This window comes from Oryctolagus cuniculus, chromosome 17 (assembly GCF_051225735.1).
Source record: "Oryctolagus cuniculus isolate XC-2025 breed Fujian yellow rabbit chromosome 17, ASM5122573v1, whole genome shotgun sequence".
NCBI classification, from domain to species: domain Eukaryota; kingdom Metazoa; phylum Chordata; class Mammalia; order Lagomorpha; family Leporidae; genus Oryctolagus; species Oryctolagus cuniculus.
Window position 1 is genome coordinate 25,649,217 of NC_142883.1, and position 19,766 is coordinate 25,668,982.

At 56.7% G+C, this 19,766-nt stretch overlaps 1 protein-coding gene and 1 long non-coding RNA gene across 7 annotated transcripts; both read right to left on the reverse strand.

The window, feature by feature from the left end:
* Nucleotides 1-270: 270 nt before the first annotated feature.
* On the reverse strand, nt 271-1,687 carry LOC127484391 (uncharacterized). 2 transcript variants are annotated; one of them, XR_016224182.1, is made up of 2 exons: nt 1,410-1,687; nt 271-593 (listed from the first exon to the last, which is right to left on the reverse strand). It is a non-coding gene; the product is annotated as an uncharacterized LOC127484391 (long non-coding RNA). The 2 variants fall into 2 exon arrangements; XR_007911315.3 differs by having other exon boundaries at nt 1,136-1,583.
* Nucleotides 1,688-11,272: 9,585 nt separating this feature from the next.
* Nucleotides 11,273-18,667, reverse strand: SLC35B1 (solute carrier family 35 member B1). 5 transcript variants are annotated; one of them, XM_089318144.1, is made up of 10 exons: nt 18,450-18,656; nt 17,650-17,753; nt 17,204-17,539; nt 16,651-16,756; nt 16,332-16,362; nt 15,667-15,824; nt 14,601-14,727; nt 13,405-13,511; nt 13,130-13,283; nt 11,273-11,501 (listed from the first exon to the last, which is right to left on the reverse strand). In XM_089318144.1, exons 4-10 carry the CDS (start codon nt 16,696-16,698, stop codon nt 11,449-11,451), a joined length of 678 nt encoding a protein of 225 aa, XP_089174270.1. In that variant the 5' UTR covers nt 16,699-16,756; nt 17,204-17,539; nt 17,650-17,753; nt 18,450-18,656; the 3' UTR covers nt 11,273-11,448. The 5 variants fall into 5 exon arrangements, with proteins under 5 accessions (XP_089174270.1, XP_002719348.2, XP_051680841.1 ...); XM_002719302.6 differs by lacking the exon at nt 17,204-17,539 and having other exon boundaries at nt 16,651-16,781; nt 18,450-18,667; XM_051824881.3 differs by lacking the exon at nt 17,204-17,539.
* Between the last annotated feature and the right edge of the window lie 1,099 nt (nt 18,668-19,766).

A 19,766-nucleotide genomic window follows, 5' to 3' on the forward strand; every position in this document is an offset into this window, starting at 1 on the left:
GCCTGCCTTTTGCACATGCTGGTCCCTCTTCCCAGAACCATCTTCTTTCCACCTTCTCTGGCCCAAACCCCAGCCTGCTGCTCGCTAACTCCCTGTGGAATCTCCAGGCTCCTGTTTATCCGTCGGGCCTTCAGGAAGCCATACAAATGTCCCCTGGCCCTGAGCTAGGCCTCCCCCATTCTCCTTCCCCTGCTCCTCGGTCACCCTTCCTCCACGTCCTCACTAAACTCTTCCTCCGTGGGGACAGGGATTCTTCAAATTAATTAATCATTTTAAAAAATATTTATTTATTTATTTATTTGAAAGGCAGAGTTACAGAGGCAGAGGCAGATGGAGAGAAAGAGAGGTCTCCCATTTGCTGGTTCATTCCCCAAATGGCCACAATGGCTGGAGCTGAGCCTATCTGAAGCCAGGAGCCAGGAGCTTCTTCCAGGTCGCCCATGCAGGTACAGGGACCCAAAGCCTCTTCCACTGCTTTCCCAGGCCATAGCAGAGAGCTGGATCAGAAGTGGAGCAGCCAGGACTCGAACCGGCACCCATATGGGATGCCAGCACTGAAGGCAGAGGCTTCACCAGCTTTGCCACGGCACCAGCTAAAAAATTAATTCATCATTTATTTTCTGTGTATTTGAAAGGCAGAGGGACACAGAGAGAGAAACACACACACACACGCACACACACACACTGATATCTTCCATCCACTGGTTCACTTCCCAAATATCCACAACAGCTGATGCTGGGCCAAAGCTAAAGCCAGGAGCCTAGAATTCAATCCAGGTCTCCATGTGTAGCAGGGACCCAAGCACTGGCGCCATCACCTGCTGCCTCCCAGGGTGGGCAGTAGCAGGGAGCAGATCAGGAGCCAAGCCAGGACTTGAACCTAGGCACTCCAACAGGATGCCAGCATCCCAAGCCACGTCTTAATCACTACCCCAGGTAGGTGGGTGGGGGGTGTCTCTCCCTTTTTCTCGGTGGTATTCCCAGTACCACGCAGCACTGAAAAAGTGAAGTAAACATTCCTTGCAAGAAATTGGCTCCTAAGGGTTCAGGCACAGAAGCCTCCGGCCACTTCCTCTTCCTGCACCCATCATTAGGTCGTGGGCTGGCAGCAGCCGTGAGATCCCGAAACACTCACCCAAGATTCCTTGAGCTGACCCTCTGCCGGGAGCCCAATCTTCCCTTAAAAGGCCACCTTATCAGAAAGTGCCTGGGATAGGCTTTTAGGAGCCCTATTTTTATCTGTGTTGGAAAGCTTCAAAGTTAATTTCCAAGCCAAAGACATTAAACTCAGGAACGTGGATGAGCAAGGAAACATCTCGTGAGAACTTTGAGTCACAGTTTTGTTTTCCGTGGCCAGGGCCAGGGTTCCTCCCCTCGCCTGGCTGACTCTACAAAGCCTTTGATCCCACCTTGTTAAAGCCAGATCCTGCCAGTCTTAATGGCCTCCGCAGTGGTGTCAGCGTCCCCGAGACTCTCTCAACTCAGCTGGGGCCCTCGGAGGAGAACACAGAACCATTGCCAAGCAGCTCCCAGGTTATTCAAACAGGGCTCCCGCTCTCAGCCCCAGAGTGGAGACGCATCATGGCCGGGGGAGGGCGGGGGCTCCCAGCGTGCCTGGCCAGAAGTAATTGGACGGAAGCGGCAGGAACGAGGAGAGACACCCAGCAGGGCTGGCGAGCACGTTGGGCGCCTGTGCCAGGCAAAGGATTTGCTCACTGTCAGAACTGCAGAAGAGGGAGAGGGTGAGAGTGTGACTGAGAGCGACAGCGAGCGAACGAGAGAGAGAGAGAGAGAGAGAGGGAGAAGGGAGGAGTGTGGAGAGAGGACCAGAGGAAGAGAGTGTAAAGTCAGGGAAACAGGAAGCCCTAGGGATGGAAGGATCAGAGGCAGTTGGTGGAGACAGGAAAGGAGGGAGAGGGACGTGTGCCCACTGCCGTCTGCTGGGGAGAGAGGGGTTTCAGAGCCGGCCAGTGGCCCCAGAGAGCGTCCGGCGCACCTGAGCCGTGCAGTCCAGAAATGAGAGCTGGGAAAGAGATCTGAGCTGATCTTGCTCCCGATTCAAGACGCCCACTGGCAGCGCTGTCAGAGGGCGCTCAGGCCACTGTGGCTCCTCCCTCCTTTCCCCTTAGCAAAGTCCTAAGCATCCCGGCCCTCCCTCCCGTCTCTCCTCCCTGGGCACGCACACACAGAGCCAGGGGCCCCGCCTGCGTGCCCCTCTGCCTGGGTCGCACGCTCCAGGGCAGGGAGCGGACCTAGAAGCTGAGTGTGGGCTGAGTCAGCACTGCCTCTGGGGGAGATGGCTTCCTGGAAGGCCTGGCTTCGGGGCTTCCGGCTGGCCGTGCTCTGCTGGGGGAGCACGAGGCACCCCCAGGCTGGGGTGGTCGGGCTCTCAGGGGACCTCTTTTTTCTTTCTTTATTTTTTGTAAGATGAACTTATTTATTTAAGAGGCAGAGTTAGAGGAAAGAGAGACAGAGAGAGAGGGAGAGGGATATTCCATCCTCTGGTTCACTCTCCAAATGGCTGCAATGACTGGGGCTGGGCCAGGCCAAAGCCAGGAGCCAGGAGCTTCCTTTGGGTCTCCCACATGGGTGCAGGGTCCCAAGGACTTGGGCCATCCTCCACTGCTTTCCTAGGTGCACCAGCAGGGAGCTGGATTGGAAGTGGAGCAGCTAGGACTCCACTGGGCCCATATGGGATGCTGGTGTTGCAGGCCGAGGCTTTAACCGGCTGCACCACAGTGCCGGCCCCTCAAGGTACCTCTCATTAGGGACAATCGTGGGAGAGACATTGCCATAACCCAGCCTGAAGAGTGACTCCAAGCTACTTGGGCTGCCCATTCAAAAAAATCGCATTTTCTGGAGTAACGGTAGTCAGCAGCAATCTACAAGACATCTCAAAAGAACCAGTAAGAGGCCGGCACCGTGGCTCACTAGGCTAATCCTCCGCCTTGCGGCGCCAGCACACCGGGTTCTAGTCCCGGTTGGGGCGCCGGATTCTGTCCCGGTTGCCCCTCTTCCAGGCTAGCTCTCTGCTGTGGCCCGGGAGTGCAGTGGAGGATGGCCCAGGTGCTTGGGCCCTGCACCCCATGGGAGACCAGGAGAAGTACCTGGCTCCTGCCATTGGATCAGCGCGGTGCGCCGGCCGCAGTGGCCATTGGAGGGTGAACCAACAGCAAAGGAAGACCTTTCTCTCTGCCTCTCTCTCTCACTGTCCACTCTGCCTGTCCAAAAAAAAAAAAAAAAAAAAAGAACCAGTAAGAGTCGGGAGGGTCCTAGCACAGGTGTGATTCGTGTCTGAGGAGGTGGAAGCACTAATTACCCCGATTTGATCCTCACAATTATGTCCACCCATTGAGTTATCACACTGAAGTCCACAAACACACACAAATGTTATCTGTCCATAACAAAGAAAGAAAATTGCACTCCCAAAGGTTTACAAGATGTCTCGGGGCCAACACGGCAGCTCTGACTCCTGAAGGATCTAGCTGCTTCCCAGCTAAAATCCATTTTCTTGGCCTGAGAAGTCCATTTTCTAAAGATAGGTCCCTATTCGCTGGGCGGCCACGTGGGCTGGAGGCAGCGGTGGCTGCAGATAAAAGGCCAGCAGCACACAATTAGCAGGAGCGGAGCACCTGCCCGGCGTCCGGGGGGCTGCGGTGGGAGTGCGAGTCGCCCCCACGCTTCTCTTGAGCGCGGCCGTTTTGAGCTCTTGTAAGTCTGCCCTCGGCCGCCCAGGGTGCAGGGTCGTTCTGATGGTCTCGTGTCGGACAAGCAAGACGAGAAAGCCTCTCACTCTGCCACACGCTGCTGCTTGCTCTGCAGTGGGCACGCGGATGAGCAGGCAGTGGGTGGCAGCAGCTGTCAGACCCCTCTCCCCAAGGATGCATCCGTCGGTGCCAGCAGCCTCTCTGAGCTCTTTCTGATCTCCATGCCAGCAGCTACGGGTCCTGGCAGGAAGCCAGGAAGTCCACCCTGAGCCCTGAATTCTTCTCCTCCCCCTCATCCTCCATGAATGGGGACAGATAGGTTGGGAGGCCACCCAGAAAGGAGCTGATGGTTCTCAGACACATTTTCCAGCTGTCACACCTGCTAACACAGGAACCCGCACTCGGGTGCACACACACACACACACACACACACACTCAGCAATAAATTCGGTCTCAGGCGTTCTTGTTCCATCTGTCCCCTGCCCGGAGCAGGAGCAAGAATTCCCATCAGCAAACCGTTGTTGCCAGTGTTCTGCCTCCTCTCTCCTTCCCTCCCTTCTGCAAACATTTGTTGAACACCTACCATGTGCCAGGCACAGTGTCAGAGGCAAAAGACACCGGGATAGTCTTGGGGTTAATAAGACATCTAAACACTCATCAGATGCCTTAAAGCAATGATCAAGTGCTTCAATAGTGATGAGCTGGTGGCCACAGGCTGAATCTGACCTCCAGGCATGTTTGAGTTAAAATGGCCAAGAATTTGGGGCCAGCATTGTGGCACAGTGGGTTAGACCACTATCTACGACTCTGGCATCCCATACGGGCACAGTTTGAGTCCTGGTTGCTCCAGTTCCAATCCAGCTCCCTGCTAGTGTGCCTGGGAAGCCAGCAGAGGGTGGCCCAAGTGCTTAGACCCATGTGGGAGACCCAGATGGAATTCCGAGCTCCTGGCTTCAGCCTGGCCTAGCCTCGATCATTGTAGCCATACGGGGGGGGGGGGGTAAGCCAATGGATGGAAGATCTCTCTCTCTCTCTCTCCCCCTCTCTCTCTAACTGCCTTTCAAATAAAATAATAAATCTTTTTTTAAAAAAGTTTCTCACCAGCCTCCTGAGTCTCTCTTTAAATAAAATGGCCAAGAATTCAAAACATTGGCGAGCTCATACATAAATCAGGATTTTCATCTTCTCATGAAATCACAAATTAGGTAGCCATCAGGAGGAAGAGGAAAGCTGCCTTGCCCTTTGTTTATTTTTTAAAAGATTTTATTTATTTGAAAGGCAGAGTTAGAGAGAGAGAGAGAGGGAGAGAGACAGAGACAGAGAGAGATCCTCCATCTGCTGGTTCACTCCCCCAAAAGGCCTCAATAGCCATGGCTGGACCAGGCCAAAGTCAGCAGCCAGGATCTCCATCCAGGTCTCCCATGAGTGGCAGGCACCCACGCATTTAAGCCATCTTCCACTGCTTTCCCAGGCACAAACAGGGAGCTGGTTTGGAAGTGGAGCAGCTGGGACTCAAACCAGTGCCCCCATGGGATGCTGGCATTGCAGGTGGTGGCTTAACTCACTGTGCCACAGTGCCAGCCCCCCACTGTGCCCTTTGGATGGGACATGCACTCTCCATTTGTCAAGACCTCACACCCACCTTCACCCCAACCCTTTTCCTTATGACTTAAAGTAGCTCTCCTCATTCATCCGTCATCCTGCTATGATTACAAAAGCGTTAGACATAAAGTGTTAGGCATTAGGCCCCTTAGGGCTGGTATTGTGACACAGTGGGTTAAGGCACCACCTGCAGCACCAGCATCCCATGTCATAGTGCCAGTGGAGTCCCGGCTGCTCTACTTTTTTAAAAATATTTATTTTATTTATTTGAAAAGCGGGGTTACAGAAAGGCAGAGGCATAGAAAGAGAGAGGTCTTCCATCTGCTGGTTCACTCCCAATTGGCCGCAATGGCCGAAACTGCACTGATCCGAAGCCAGGAGCCAGGAGCTTTCCCCAGGTGTCCAACATGGGTGCAGGGGCCCAAGGGCTTGGGCCATCTTCTACTGCTTTCCCAGGCCATAGCAGAGAGCCAGATTGGAAGTAGAGCAGCCAGGACTCAAACTGGTGCCCATATGGCATGCCAACACTGCAGGTGGTGGCTTTACCCATTATACTACAGCGCAGGCCCCCTACCCTGGCTGTTCCAATTCTGATCTAGCTCCCTGCTAAGGCACTTGGGAAAGCAATGGAAGCTGGCCCGAGTGCATGGGCCCCTGCCACTCATGTGGAAGATCCTGATGGAGTTCCTAGCTCCTGACTTCAGCCTGGCCCAGCCACTAGACCATCTAGGGGGTGACCCAGTGGATGGACGATCTCTCTCTCTCTCTCTCTCTCTCTCTGTGTCTCTCCCTCCCTGCCTGTCACTCTGCCTTTCAATTCAAATAAATAAATAAATCTGTATAAGAAAGAAAGTGGAGTCCTTAAAATGGAAAGCCACAGGGGCCGCGGCTCTACTTGAGAAAGGCAAACCCGGTAACCTTGAAGCCCGACGCCGCCGCAATTGGAGCACCCCCAGCAAAGGCTCGCGCCTGTCTTCCCGGCGCGCGGCGGTCTCAGCACACCCTGTGAAATGCGAGTGAATGCTGGTGTCAGAAGCGCCGACTGAGAAGGCGGATTCTGAGTCAAGGGAACTTGGGGCGCAGAGGCGCAGTGAAGGGCCACAGGAACCCTGCAAGGGGGTGCGGGGACTGTGAGGTGGGAGCCACAGGGAGAGCTGGCAGTAGCCGGCGTCCAAAGTGGAATGGACTCCGGTGGGATCCTCAGGGGCTTCTGATGCTGCATTAAGAAGGCAACCGTGGGTCCCTGGGCGTGATTCGGCCCCGCCTGGCCTTTCCCAAGCCCCCCACGCCCCCGGCACTCTCCTGGGGATCTATTTTAGGAGAATGGCGCCCCCTGCTGCCTTGGCCCGGACTTGCGCCTCCCAGGGCCATCGCAGAGACGGCGAAGAGCGCCTGGAAGCCTTGCGCGGAATCGCAGGTGGCGATGTTTGTGACGGTGCCAGCGTTTTCCTAAGCAGACGGTCCACCGGAAGAGTCGTGATGAGGACTAATGCCACACGGGTGCTGCCAGGTAAAACACGGAATGCTGGTTAAATGTGAATTCAGGGATACGCTTGTAACCCCAAATTACCTATTGTTTACCTGAAATTCAAACATAGCTTGGCATTCTATATTTCATTTGTTAAGTCTGGCAGCCCTAGCTAGTGCGAGGAAAGGCTGGGAGGGAACCAGGAGCGGAACTGAACGAGGGGGAGGCTCTCCTTGGAACCTCTCCATTGGAGAAGGGCCGGAGGTGACACTTGCTCAGGTTTTGCAGTGCTGCCTGGGCACACAACTCGATGTGGGAAACCACTGTTAACTGAACGCGTCCCTGATGAAGGGACTGTGCACGGGCCCCTTTGGGGATCTACAGAGCTGTGGATCCCTCTTAAGAAAATGAACCTGGTGGCCTGGTGACACACACGCCCCTTCTGCAACCGTGCTGGGAGCTCCAGCCTTCATATTAGAGTAACAAGACTCACGTGTTCGCCCCCGGGCTGTGGTGTGACTGGGGCAGTCCTGGGGTCCTGAGGAGGAAATGGTATCCGGTCTGAACCTCAGCTGAAGCCTGGTGTTTTGCTAGCCACTCACACACTCTGACGGAACCAGAAATGAGGAGGCAAGGACACACCATCCTGCCCCAGGCCTCCCAGCGACCACCGGGAGTCAGGCCCAGCTGGACAGAAACCCCATCGCCCTGTGCAGCAGACGAGCCAAGGCACCGGATGCAGCTTCTCCATTCCAAGTCCCTCTTTGTGCCCCTTCCCAGGCCTCCCACCACTGGCACCCGGGCTGAGGACCGTGCCTGTCAGGGCTTGGTTTTCACCAGTAGGTGGCAGCCTTCCAGGGTGCACGCACTGTCTGGAAGCTGGGCTGGGAGCAGCTCCCGGGTCAGGCTGCCCTGGGACTTCCTTGTGGCCCTCCTGGAAGTCCCCACCCCCACCCCTGCACAGGCTGCTGTCCCCCGGGCTCTCCAGAGGGAAGGTAGAAGTGGCCCGGGTCCAGGGGTGCTGTTTCCAGATGGGGTTTTGGAAAAACCCCATCTCTTGGTCAGCATGCGCCTGTGACACTCCAGCTCCGTGGTAGCAAGGCCCTGCAGGGTCTCACCAGAGTGACACTGTATGTTGGACATTTTCTGCAGTGAAGAGACTAACTTATCTTATTGATATAGTGGTATGTGGTATGACTTCCCATGATAATTTCCTTGGGAGAAGGCGCCTTTATTCTGTGGATAGATTTTCCTAAGGTTTTTTTTTTCTGGAGTTCAAAATGTCCTTTTTAAAATCGTAATGGTGATATTTGCACTACCTAACTTCCTTACTTGAAAAAAAAATACAGCATACTTGTGTCATTATTTGGAAACTTCCAGAAAATCCAAATAGCTGGGAACCACTGGCTTAGCTCACTTGAGGGTTAAAGAGAGCCCTGAGCCCTGATAGCGAGAAGCAACATGGGAGTGGGCAGCTCCGCCCTCCCCGGAGCCACAGCCTCCAGCTGACGCACTCTGGTGGGCCCTGGCTCTGCCCCACATGAGACTTCCTTCCGGCTCACCTCTCCCCAGCAGGTTCTCCCGGATAAAATGTCACGTACCGGAGAGCTTTGGGAAAGGAGCCCTAGAAACACGAGATTCCTGTTCCTGAAGACAGCTGGTGTGCTTGTGATGGGGAGGGCTGAACAGCCCCGCAGAGACCCGGCGCGAGCGCTCTGCCAGGGCGTCTGGGGGAGCTGACCAGCACCACTCACACAGCACACACAATGTTCCCATGACAAGTGGGCCAGACTCGTCTGGCAGCCGTGGGTCTCGGGAGGATCTCAGCTCTCCTCCCACAGAGGGCGCAGGTCCAAGGTGCAACCCGAGTTCCAGTCACCTCGGGGACAAACCCAGCAGCCTACGGGGCACCTGGCCTTCTCCAAGATTTTTCCATTTCCAAAAAGTGCAGACATGTGCTCAGCTCTGAGCTGAGCCCATTCCCAAATACCTTGCCTTATTGAGTATCCAGTCAATGTTTCCTTCCTGCCACGTTACACTTTTTAAAGACCATGGCAGGGCCAGTGCTGTGGTACAGCCGGTAAAACCACCACCTACAGGGCCAGCATTCCATATGGGCGCCAGCTCAAGCCCCAGCTGCTCCACTTCTGATCCAGCTCTCTGCTATGGCCTGGGATAGGAGTAGAAGATGGCCCAAGTCCTTGGGCCCCTGCACCTGTGTGGCAGACCCACAGGAAGCTCCTGGCTTTGGGATAGGCCTAGCTTTGGTCATTGTGGCCATTTGGGGAGTGAACCAGTGGATAGAAGACTTCTCTGCCTCTCTGTAACTCTTTCAAAAAAACAAATACATCTTAAATTTAAAAAAAAAAAAAAAAAAAAAAGCCATGACATTTCTCTTTCAGTGTGGAACCCCAGAATAGCTTTCCCTGACTGTATCCTAGATTACTGTGGGTCACTCCCCGCACCAGGGGTAAGAGGTGCACAGGGAATGGAGAATGCTCTGCCAGGAGCCCGAGGGCCACCAGCCAAGGAGGTGGGCCTGACACTTAGACCAAAATAGACCTAAGTACAATGCACTCGGAGCTAAAAGCATAGGGTTTGGGGGAATCTGCCTGCGCTAGCCCCCTCCCTTCCACACATAGCTGCGAATTAACTGCGGATGAAAGTCCTTTGATCTTTGGAGACCTGCGGCACCAGGGTGCCCAAGGTTAGTGATCAGCAGAGCTTTTGTTTGAACTTGTCTGGCATCTCCCATTTATCAGCCCTGTTTTAAGCTCCTGGTGTTGCTGACTGGAGTCAAATTTAGCACTCTCGGTTCCATGATCCTGCAGGTGAGGACGCCACGCCGGACAACCTGGCGGCCTACGAGACATTCACAGGTGTCCTGGAGTTGCGTGTAACACTGCCCGCCACGTGTGCTGGCTGGAACCGACAGCAGGCGGGCGCACAGGGCCACAGCAGGGGCAGGCAGGCAGTTGAAGACCCCTTTCCTGCTTGGCAGTGTGGCCAGAGCTCTGTTTCCCCGTGTTCGTCCTCCTGCACTCTCCAGCTCCAGCTTCGCCTTCCAGACTCCTTCCTTCCTTGCCTCCCTGCAGCGGTCTGAGAGGCACCACTGTCTCCCCATCCCCACATCCGCCGGGAACCCCAGAGGGTAGGCTCGCCTCACTCTGGGCTCCTGGCATTTCAGGCTGGATGAATGGGCAGGGGACCCAATTAATAGAGCAAACCTGGGCTGCCGGCCCGTGGCTGGTAGGACAGGCCAGTACAGGTGACAGCCCCGGGGGCAGACTGAAAATCCTGTCTAGCTCTTGGGGACTAGCTCCAGTCACTTTGGAGATGGCTGGGGGAAGAAGCAGAGGGGAGGAGTCCGATGCTGTGATGATGTCTGCTGAAACCACAGGCCCAGAGACTGCCTGCAGGTCCCCGCCCGGGAACACGCTCACCACGTACCCAGTCCACAGAAGAGCTGGAAGAACTATCTACCCAGCAGGAAAGGCGGGGGAGGTAGAGAAAGGAAGTCGGGCTCTGTGCACCGGAGGAGGAGTTCCGAATAGGAGGGCCTCTACGGGCAGGGCTGCAGGGACACCGGCCCCTGGAGTGAGATGGCTGCCAGCGGGGCAGGGCTTGAAAGACTGGGCGGGGGGCTGCGAGGCAGCGGCTCAGGAAGGAGGCCGGGCTCCCATCTGGAGAGCCGAGGGGCCGGGGCCGCTGAACAGATGGCGGGAAAGTTGCAGCTGGTGGAGACGCACTTTCATGTGTAAAGTTTGGTCCTTGGAGGCTTGCGATTTCCAGCTCTGAAGCAGCAGTGGGCAGGTGGCTTGGCTCCAGGCTCCGCCTCCCCGCCCCACTGCCACCCCAACAACACAGTAGCGGCTCTGCCAGGACTCAGCCGCCGTGCCTTCTACCACATCCCTTTCAACAGGCAGAAGCTGGCATGGCGACGTGTTGGCACGGCCCGGGTGGCAGAGGACTGCGGCGCTGGAGCAGCTGAAGGGGGCAGGGGGAAGAGGAGGGATTAATCCAGCCTCCTGGGAGAGGAGCAGGCGGCCTGAGAACAGACGGAGAGCTGGGGGGAGTTGGGGAAAACACATCCACAGGCCTTCCAACGCCTGTGCCGACGCAGGCAAAAAGGCGGCGGTTTCCGCTCGGCTGGCGGCACAGCCTTGGATGGAGCGGGATGGGGGAATGGGAAAACGCAGCAGCCTTGGAGGCCCTGGGTTCCTCTGACCCCTGAGCCCGAGACGTTTCTGAAGGAGAGAACATAGCTTTGGGTTTTTAGGAAGCATTTGCCCACCGAGCTTTGGGAGGGAAAGTGATTTTCACACCCTGCGGCTCTGCCTGCCAGCCACCTGCCTTAACACACTCAGAACCGCGGCCGTGGGAACGGAGGCTCCTCCGGGGGAGCCACCAGCCAGCCGCGCCGCCACGCCGAGGGCATCAGCTCCACTGCCGCCGTCTCCGCGCTCCAGGGCAAGAAGAGAAACCACGACTCCGCCTCGTTAACACCCAGGTGCTTTTTTAGAATATGTGATTTTGCGTCAATTAAAAAAAAACAAAACAAAACAAAAACAGAACCCAGTCCCTTATCACTATTGAGTCTGTCTTCCCTTCCCAAGAGACGCCGCGTGAGATAATAACTTAAACACTCGTGGACGGAGGTGCTGTCTCTTCCTAGTGGGAGGTCTTCTTGGCTCCTTTCCCAAACTTGGCGTCGAGACCGAGACCTAGGGAAAGGGAGAAGCGGGGCTTGGCTCGAGGGGCAAATGAAAGCCACCAGTGAGGGTGGAGGGAACAGCACGCCTGGTTCTCCAGAATGGGGGCTTTAAAAAATCAACTGCAGGGGGTCGGCACTGTGGCTCAGCGGGTTAACGCCCTGGCCTGAAGCATCAGCATCCCATATGGGCGCCGGTTCGAGTCCCAGCTGCCCCACTTCCAATCCAGCTCTCTGCTGTGGCCTGGAAAAGCAGTGGAAGATGACCCAAGTTCTTGGGCCCTGCACCCACGTGGGAGGACCCAGAAGAAGCTCCTGGCTCCTGGCTTCGGATCGGAGCAGCTCTGGTCATTGCAGCTATCTGGGGAGTGAACCTGCAGATGGAAGACCTCTCTCTCTCTCTCTCTATCTGTGTAACTCTGACTTTCAAATAAATTAATAAATAAATCTTTAAAAAAAATAAACTGCAGAACTGGAGTTTTGTGTTTTTTTTTTTTTTTTTTGACAGGCAGAGTGGACAATGGGAGAGAGAGACAGAGAGAAAGGTATTCCCCCAACCCCCCCCTTTTTTTTTTGACAGAGTGGACAGTGAGAGAGAGAGAGAGACAGACAGAGAGAAAGGTCTTCCTTTGCCGTTGGTTCACCTTCCAATGGCCGCCGCGGCCAGTGCGTTGCGGCTAGTGCACTGCGCTGAACCAAAGGCAGGAGCCAGGTGCTTCTCCTGGTCTCCCATGGGGTGCAGGGCCCAAGTACTTGGGCCATCCTCCACTGCACTCCCTGGCCACAGCAGAGAGCTGGCCTGGAAGAGGGGCAACCGGGACAGAATCCGGTGCCCTGAACGGGACTAGAACCCGGTGTGCCGGCGTCGTTAGGCGGAGGATTAGCTAAGTGAGCCGCGGCACCGGCCAGGTATTCCATTTTACCGTTGGTTCACCCTCCAATGGCTGCTGTGGCCGGCGCACCACGATGATCCAAAGCCAGGAGCCAGGAGCTTCTCCTGGTCTCCCATGGGGTGCAGGGCCCAAGCACCTGGGCCATCCTCCACTGCACTCCTGGGCCACAGCAGAGAGCTGGACTGGAAGAGGAGCAACCGGGATAGAATGCAACGCCCTGACCGGGACTAGAACCCGGTGTGCCGGCGTCGCAGGTGGAGGATTAGCCTATTGAGCCGCAGTGCCGGCCTGAACTCGAGTTTTCTGTAACTCCCAGCACAGCGCAGCGACACTCAATGAAAATGCTTCCCAAGATCCTGGTAACACACGGGAGGGGGTCTTCTAAAACTCCATGGAAAATACACACTATGAAAAACACTAGACCTGGGTTTCAAAATTCCTTGCACACAAAAACCCCTTTAATTTTTCCATAAACTTTTCAAAACACCCTTGCCTGTGTGTGTGCGTGCGCGTGTGCAGGACTGAAGGAAACTTAGTCTGAACTTGTAAGCTATTTCCCTTTGCTCGCCCACAGCAGCCTAAGTCAGGAGGGAATAAGCAAAGTCAGGGTCTGGAGAAATCTACAACGGAATCGCTACGATGAAATGTGCACAGGAGACTGGATCAGAAACCAGGCTTCCTTTTCTCTTAAGGTTTTCTCTGAAATCACCAACCACTGCACAAAGGCGCGTGCTGGGAAGGGACTTACCCAGGAACACCAGCACAGTGCCCACCCACTGCATGGCGCTGATGGGGTTGGCGAAGAGGATCACAGAGGCCAGAATCGTGAAGAACTTCCGAGTCGTGGTGATGATGGAGCAGGTCAGGGGCCCGAAGTAGACGACTGTCATGAAGATGAAGCTCTAGGGACAGAAAAGGGGCCAGGCTGCCTCTCGTCTACCTGCGTGAGGTCCAGTCTCAGAGACCCTTCCACCCTCCTTCTCCCAGCCAGACCAGCCATCCGGTCCCCAGGAAGCAACTCACCTGGCCCAGGGCACTGGACAGGCCGAAGAGCAGGATGTTATAGATGACGGCGGGGAACCTCTCGGCAAATCGCAGGAACTCCCAGAGCTCCCCAGTGAACAGGAGCCCTAGGAAGAAACAGCACCTCGTGTGCACGTCCACACACGCGTATACACACACACACACACCCCTCCGCCCCGGCCCGTGGCTTGCCGAAGTTCAGTGGGGGAGGCTAGGGCACGGCCAAGTGCACACAGTGGGTGTGTCTGAGCACGTCCATTTTTTGGAGGGGGTGGATTAGAGAAACTAACTCAAGACTCAGTTTTGTGAGAAAGGCCTTAAAACTAATCAGTCATTTCTACCAGCGTGACTGAAAGCAGAGCTGCTCGGATGCCGGGGAGACCCTGAGCCACGTCGCCAGCTCAGCGACACCTCCAGCCTCCAGCACGGCCCACCTGCAGCCCTCAGCTGCCTCTCCCACTAACCCAGGCCACAGGACGCAAAGCTCTCTACCCTGGCCAGACTGGAAAAAGGCAAAACAGCACTCAGTGCAAAACAAATTTTTTTTTTTTTTTTTTAATTTGAAAGGCAGAGACAGACACACAGAGAGAGTGCTCCCATCTGCCAGTCCACTCCCAACAACCAGGGCTAGACGAGGCCGAAACTGGGAGCCAGGAACTCAATCCGGGTCTCCCACGTGGGTGGCAGGGACCAATTACCTAGGCTATCACCTGCTGCTTCCAGGGTCTGCCTTGACAGGAAGCCACAATCAGGAGCCAGAGCTGGGACTCGATCCCAGGCGCTCTGACATGGGATGCCAGTGTCTAAACCATCAGACCAAACACCAGCCCTGGCATTCATGTTTGAACTGGATGCAGCATGCATCCAAGTCTGTCCTGTGAACGCTCTGCCAACATCTCACGTCCCTCACGCCAGGGAAAGACCCCAGGAGCCGTCACATGTGTTACTGCTCTGTCCTCCCCGACACCTGACAAAGGCCTGACCCACAGTGTGCAGGAAACGAGTAGCAAGCAGCTCCTGCTGGGGCAGGTCTTCCAGGAAGGTTTCTAAGGGCCTTGGAAGGAAAGGCATCTTGGAACCATTTAGGCTCGTGCCCTCGGCCAAGTAAGCAAGTGGCAGCTGGGCTAGGGATGAAGCGGAGGGGGGCAGCCTGCCCTCTGGTGGCACACTCAAAGAACAGCAGGGCTGCTCCTCACCGGCTCCCAGCAGCAACGTGGACCAAAGGTTGATGTTCAGCATCATGTGGTTGGAGCCGGTCTGATAGTGAGCTCGCATGTGGTCCTGGGAAACACCTGTCAGTCCATCCAGGGTCAGAGACAGCAGCTGAGAAAGAAAGGGAGCAGCGCGCGGTGAGGTGACCGGCAGGCCCCTCCCTACCCCTGGACACGGGACTCTCACGCTGCCCTGAGACAGAACTTCCGACCAGAACGGTGCCGTTCAGTCAGGTGGCGGGGGGAGAGCATGCTCGCCCTCCCCTCCCCCTGCACCGGCCTGCTAGCCACACAGCATGTCTGGGGCAGGGACAGAGCAGGAAGCCCACCACTTCCAGACACACCGGCTCACAGCTGCCGTGCAGGGCCTCGGGCAGGCTGTGCAGAGCCAAGCTGCTCTCCGTCAGCTGGAGAGGAGGAAGACAGTCCCCGCAGGTTCACGTCCCGGCCCGGAGCACGGGGCTCCAGAGAACGGATTCTGGTCCGACTGCTGGGACCGGCATACTGACTCTGCTGCTGCAACAGCCATGTGACCGTGGACACGGACAAGCGACTGAACCTCGCTGTCCTGCGTGTCCATCTGTAAAATGCAGATCCTGCCTGTGTTATGAGAACAGGGCTGGCGAAGCTCGTTAAGAAATAAACTACTTGGAGCAGCACCTCATACACAAGCAACAGCTACTACTGTCTCCAGCCTCCAGGCGCCCGGGCTGGCCACAGTGAGAGACACTCTGCCCCTCTCTTGTCCTCAGGCCTGTGACCTCACACCAGGGTTTAGACCCAGGCCTCCGCATCTCCGGCTTCCCCTGCCGGCCTGAGCAGAGAGGGGCGCTGCAGCCAGACACGCACTTGGGGCAGGGGCGTCACAACCTCCCGAGAGGCCTTCAGAAAGTTCGGGGAAACGTGTATCACAAAAATCCATGCACGAATTGCCTAATTCCCTCCCTCCTTCCCTCTCTTTTCTTTTTTTGGCACCAAAATAAACTTTTCCTTGAGTTAGTTTCTCCACGACCATCCCGAAGCGCGCGGCGGCCGCAGCAGGCCTGCGTACCAACAGCAGCTCGCCGTAGCCCACTGTGTGCTCCTCAGCCCCGCCGCCCTTCTTGGGTTTGTACATGAAGAGGGCCACTCCAGCCACAATAAGCAACACACACAGGTACTTGGCCAGCGGGTACTTCTTCTTCAAGAGGGTCACCCCAAGGAGCATGACTGCAGAAAGAAACAGGGCGGGAACTTCAGGTACCCACAGGCATCGAGGACCCCAACACCCCTCTCCCCGGAACCCAGCGAGGCTTCGGAAGCGGGGACTGTCAGAGAGGGAGGGGCCGCAGAGAAGAGACGCAGCGCCGCGCTGGCACCCAGATAAAGACGACTGAGCAAGAGAGCTGATTTAGGGTGGGGAGAAGGCAGAGGACAAAGGTGAAAAGTCCACGGGAGGAGCGGGGTGAGGTGGGGTCAGCACGATGACAGTGCACACACGCAGGATGCTGCCACGCCTGCCCCGCGAGCCCAGCACGCTCAGCCTCCAGCTCAGGGAAGCATGAGCAGCCAAGCCCGCCACAGGAAGCCACAGGGCTGACGGCACAGGCAGGGGGAGTTGCTGGAGGCAGCTAGGGCGGGGTGAGGAAGCCCAGAGGGGCACAGAGCTCTGGCAGAGGAAAGGGACCCAACTAGGAAGGGTGGAGGCGGAAGAGGGAGACAGCAGCTTCTGCTCACCTGGGATCGGCTTGCAGGATTTACCAAGGACCTGAAATTAAATTCAGCAAATGACTTCTGAGCAGCTGTGCTGCGCCAGGTGCCGAGCGAGCGCTGCGCGGCGTTACGATGAGTGAGAGCGAGGCCTGCACCCGGGACTTCAGTCCCCGCATGCTGCCCACTCCCACGAAGCCCAGGCTCCACGGTTCTGCACGCTCTGCGCTTCTCAAACGCACTCTCCCGGGGCTCTTCTCCTTTTACTCAAGTCACAGACCCGAGGGGAGGACCCTCAGTCCTCCTCAGACTCTAAGCCAACCCTCACCCCACACCGGGGCTTCACCTGAGTCGGGTAGTTGACAAACTGCAGCGCTGAGTTGCTGGAGACCATGGCACCCAGATAGGAGACAGAACAGGCAGCATAGAGCCAGCTCCGAGTTCGGTCCACCCTGGCAGTGTCAAAAAACTGGATCACTGGGAGAAGACAAAAAAAAAAGAAACATACGAGAGAAACCTGGTGGGGCTAGGATGGACCACTAAGGAAAGTTGAAGCCACACAGAAGAAGCTGCCTGTCCAGTAAGGCACAGCCTCTTCTGTTCCCAGGGGCCGGGAATCTCCGCAAATCATTCCACCCTAAGCCCAAGAGCGGACCACGTGCGGGGTGGAGCCACGTGCAGGGGCCGCTTCAGCTCGAGAGACCCTTCAGCCCTGCTGCTCGTCTCCGGGCAACAAAGCAAGCGCAAAGCATGTTTGAAGCCCACACACAAGAAAGAGTCAAAGAGACAAAGAGAAAGACTGTCTCAGGTGGTCTCACTGGGGCCCTGGGACCCGAAGACCCATTCCCTGCATATTCCTGACTCAGAAGTCGGTCTAATTTAAGAAAATAACATTTCACCCTCGAGACAGAGAGAAAGGTCTTCCTCTTCTGTTGGTTCACCCTCCAATGGCTGCTGTGGCCAGCACACTGCACTGATCCGAAGCCAGGAACCAGGTGCTTCTCCTGGTCTCCCATGGGGTGCAGGGCCCAAGCACCTGGGCCATCCTCCACTGCACTCCCTGGCCACAGCAGAGAGCTGGCCTGGAAGAGGGGCAACTGGGACAGAATCCGGCGCCCCGACCGGGACTAGAACCCAGGGTGCTGGCGTCGCAGGCGGAGGATTAGCCTAGTGAGCCGCGGCGCCGGCCTCACCCTCTTTCAAAGTCATTAGTTTCAGAGACTGCACAGGGGACCCTGTGAACACAAAAAAAGCTCAGGAGAGTTGGATGCTGAGGGGAAATCAAGTGCAGGGGCCGGACTGCGGCACGGGAGGGGCATCCAACAAGTGACGTCCGGGTACTCACAGATCTTGGCGAACACGGCATTGATCACACACTGGATGAAGACCAGAGTTAAGGCAAAGGTGAACGTCTCCTGCTTGGCCCCCTCCCCATACTTTCCTCTTGTTCTAAGGACGAAACGCATAAGAGAAGGGAGAAATGAGTGTATTTCCTTCGCTGGCATCTCCTGGGGCCGGGGCCAGAGCTCTGAGGTTCTCTTGTTTCTCTCCATGCAAGTGGAGTTTGCAAAGATCTCTGGGCTCATTTACAAAAGGAGTCAATTTTCCTGGACGTGGAATGCAGACAGCCCAGCCTGCTGCCCCCACAGCCTTGGGAGAGCAGTCCGTGAAGGACGGAGCCCGAGGAAACGGGGAATATTGGATTGGGAAACAAGGTACCCCAGGGAGGACGAGAAGGTGGTATGTGGGGGTATGGCAGCAAGGCCAAGGGCGGAAAAACAGGCTGCCTGCAAGGATCTGGGAGGTCAAAGAGGAGCTGGCTCAGGTCAAGGCGAGAAGTCTGATCTGTTCGGGGTGGACATCTTAGACCGTAAAACCCAGGCCCCCGGAACCCACAGAGGAGATACCAGCTAAAGGAAGAGAAATGACCAGGTCCCGGAAAACCAAAGGCCAATTCTGGCGTCGGGGAGACTCGGCCGCGGCTACAAAGAGCAAGCCGGGTGCTAGAAGGCAAGAGACCCAAGCACGAGAAAAAGAGGAAGGCCTGGGGCCAGAGGCGGGAGACCTGAGAACCGGGCCACCGGGTGGGACGAGGGGGCTGGACCAGGGGGAATGTCTGACCACCCGCGCCGGGGGTCGGCTCACATCTTTTCCTGCAGGATCCCATAGTAGAAATAGCAGACAAAGACGCCCAGGAAGCAGAGAGGCAGGCGCAGCCGGTCGGGCACCAGGGAGCTGCTAGCGGCCATGAGACGCCCGGAGGAGCCCACCGGAGACCCGCTCACAGCCGGCAGCGGCGGCGGCGGAGGCGACAGCTCCAGTCGGACATCGCCGACCGGCGGCAGGGGCCTCATAGGAGCTGCATGCGACCGTCGCTCAGTAGGGCCCAGCAGTCACCGCCAGAGCTGCCAGCTTAGGGCTGCCGGGGAGGAACTTCCTCAGAACCCAGCAACTGCTTCCTGGGGAGGAAGACCGGCCGTGGGAACTTGGCTCCATTCCTGGTGGCGAGGGGAGCTGGGATCCTCGAGGCTAAAACCTCACCCTCGAGATTTTTCCGATCAGGCAACTCCGAGGACAACTATGACGCGGAGCGCTAGGGGGTGCCCTAGGAGGCACCCGGGCGCGGAATGATGACGCACATGGATGTGGAGTTCAGCAATTGGCTACGGGGTACGAAGTGCGCTAGGTGGGCGGGGAAGGAGGCGGTGCAACCGGCAAGAGCGAATGAAATAGTCTTTTTCGCTGTTGGCAGCCAGGCTTCTGTTGGGTCCTAACGCCAAGGCAGTCTTCGTGGAGCCTGAGCGCCCTCTAGCTGCTGCCCAGCGCCAGCGACCCTACCCGCTCCTTCCAGGTCTGGCCTCTGAGAGCGGTTCCCCCACCCAAGGCTCATCCTTGGGCCCCCAAGAGGGAGGGCGCCCCCGTGAGCCTCTGCTAGGTCAGGACTCTCAGCTCAGCTGTGTCGCTGAGAGGCCGGCTAACCCACGCGTGTCACCTAGGTTCTGAGCCAGTTTTTCCCAGTCTGTAAATGGGGGTGATCAGTAAAAGCCGCCCTGTGGCCTCGCTTCTGATGCTCAGATGAGCTTGTTCATTGTTTTTCTTTTTTGCCATAGTGTTTCCTACACTCTAGGGTGTTGTCCTGGTTTAAGGGATTCTTTGTCATGGCTCTTTCTCAGCTCTGGTCCTACTTCCTCACATCCAGGACGTGGAAATGGAAGCTGATTGAAGTGAATTTTCTTCAAGGCCTTAACAAGTCACCAACAATGGAGCAAACGCCTGGGTTTTGCCCTCTGGATTCTTTCTGATCAGTGCGCACCTTCGTACAAGTGCCGGGTCTGCACCTGCTGGCACTAACGGCTAGGGCTCCCCGGACCCAGCGCTTCCACTGCCACCCACCCTCCCCTCACCCCCCACTCAATAACTGGCCCCAGTCTCAGGCCGCCGTGGACTCCGGGCTGCAGTCTG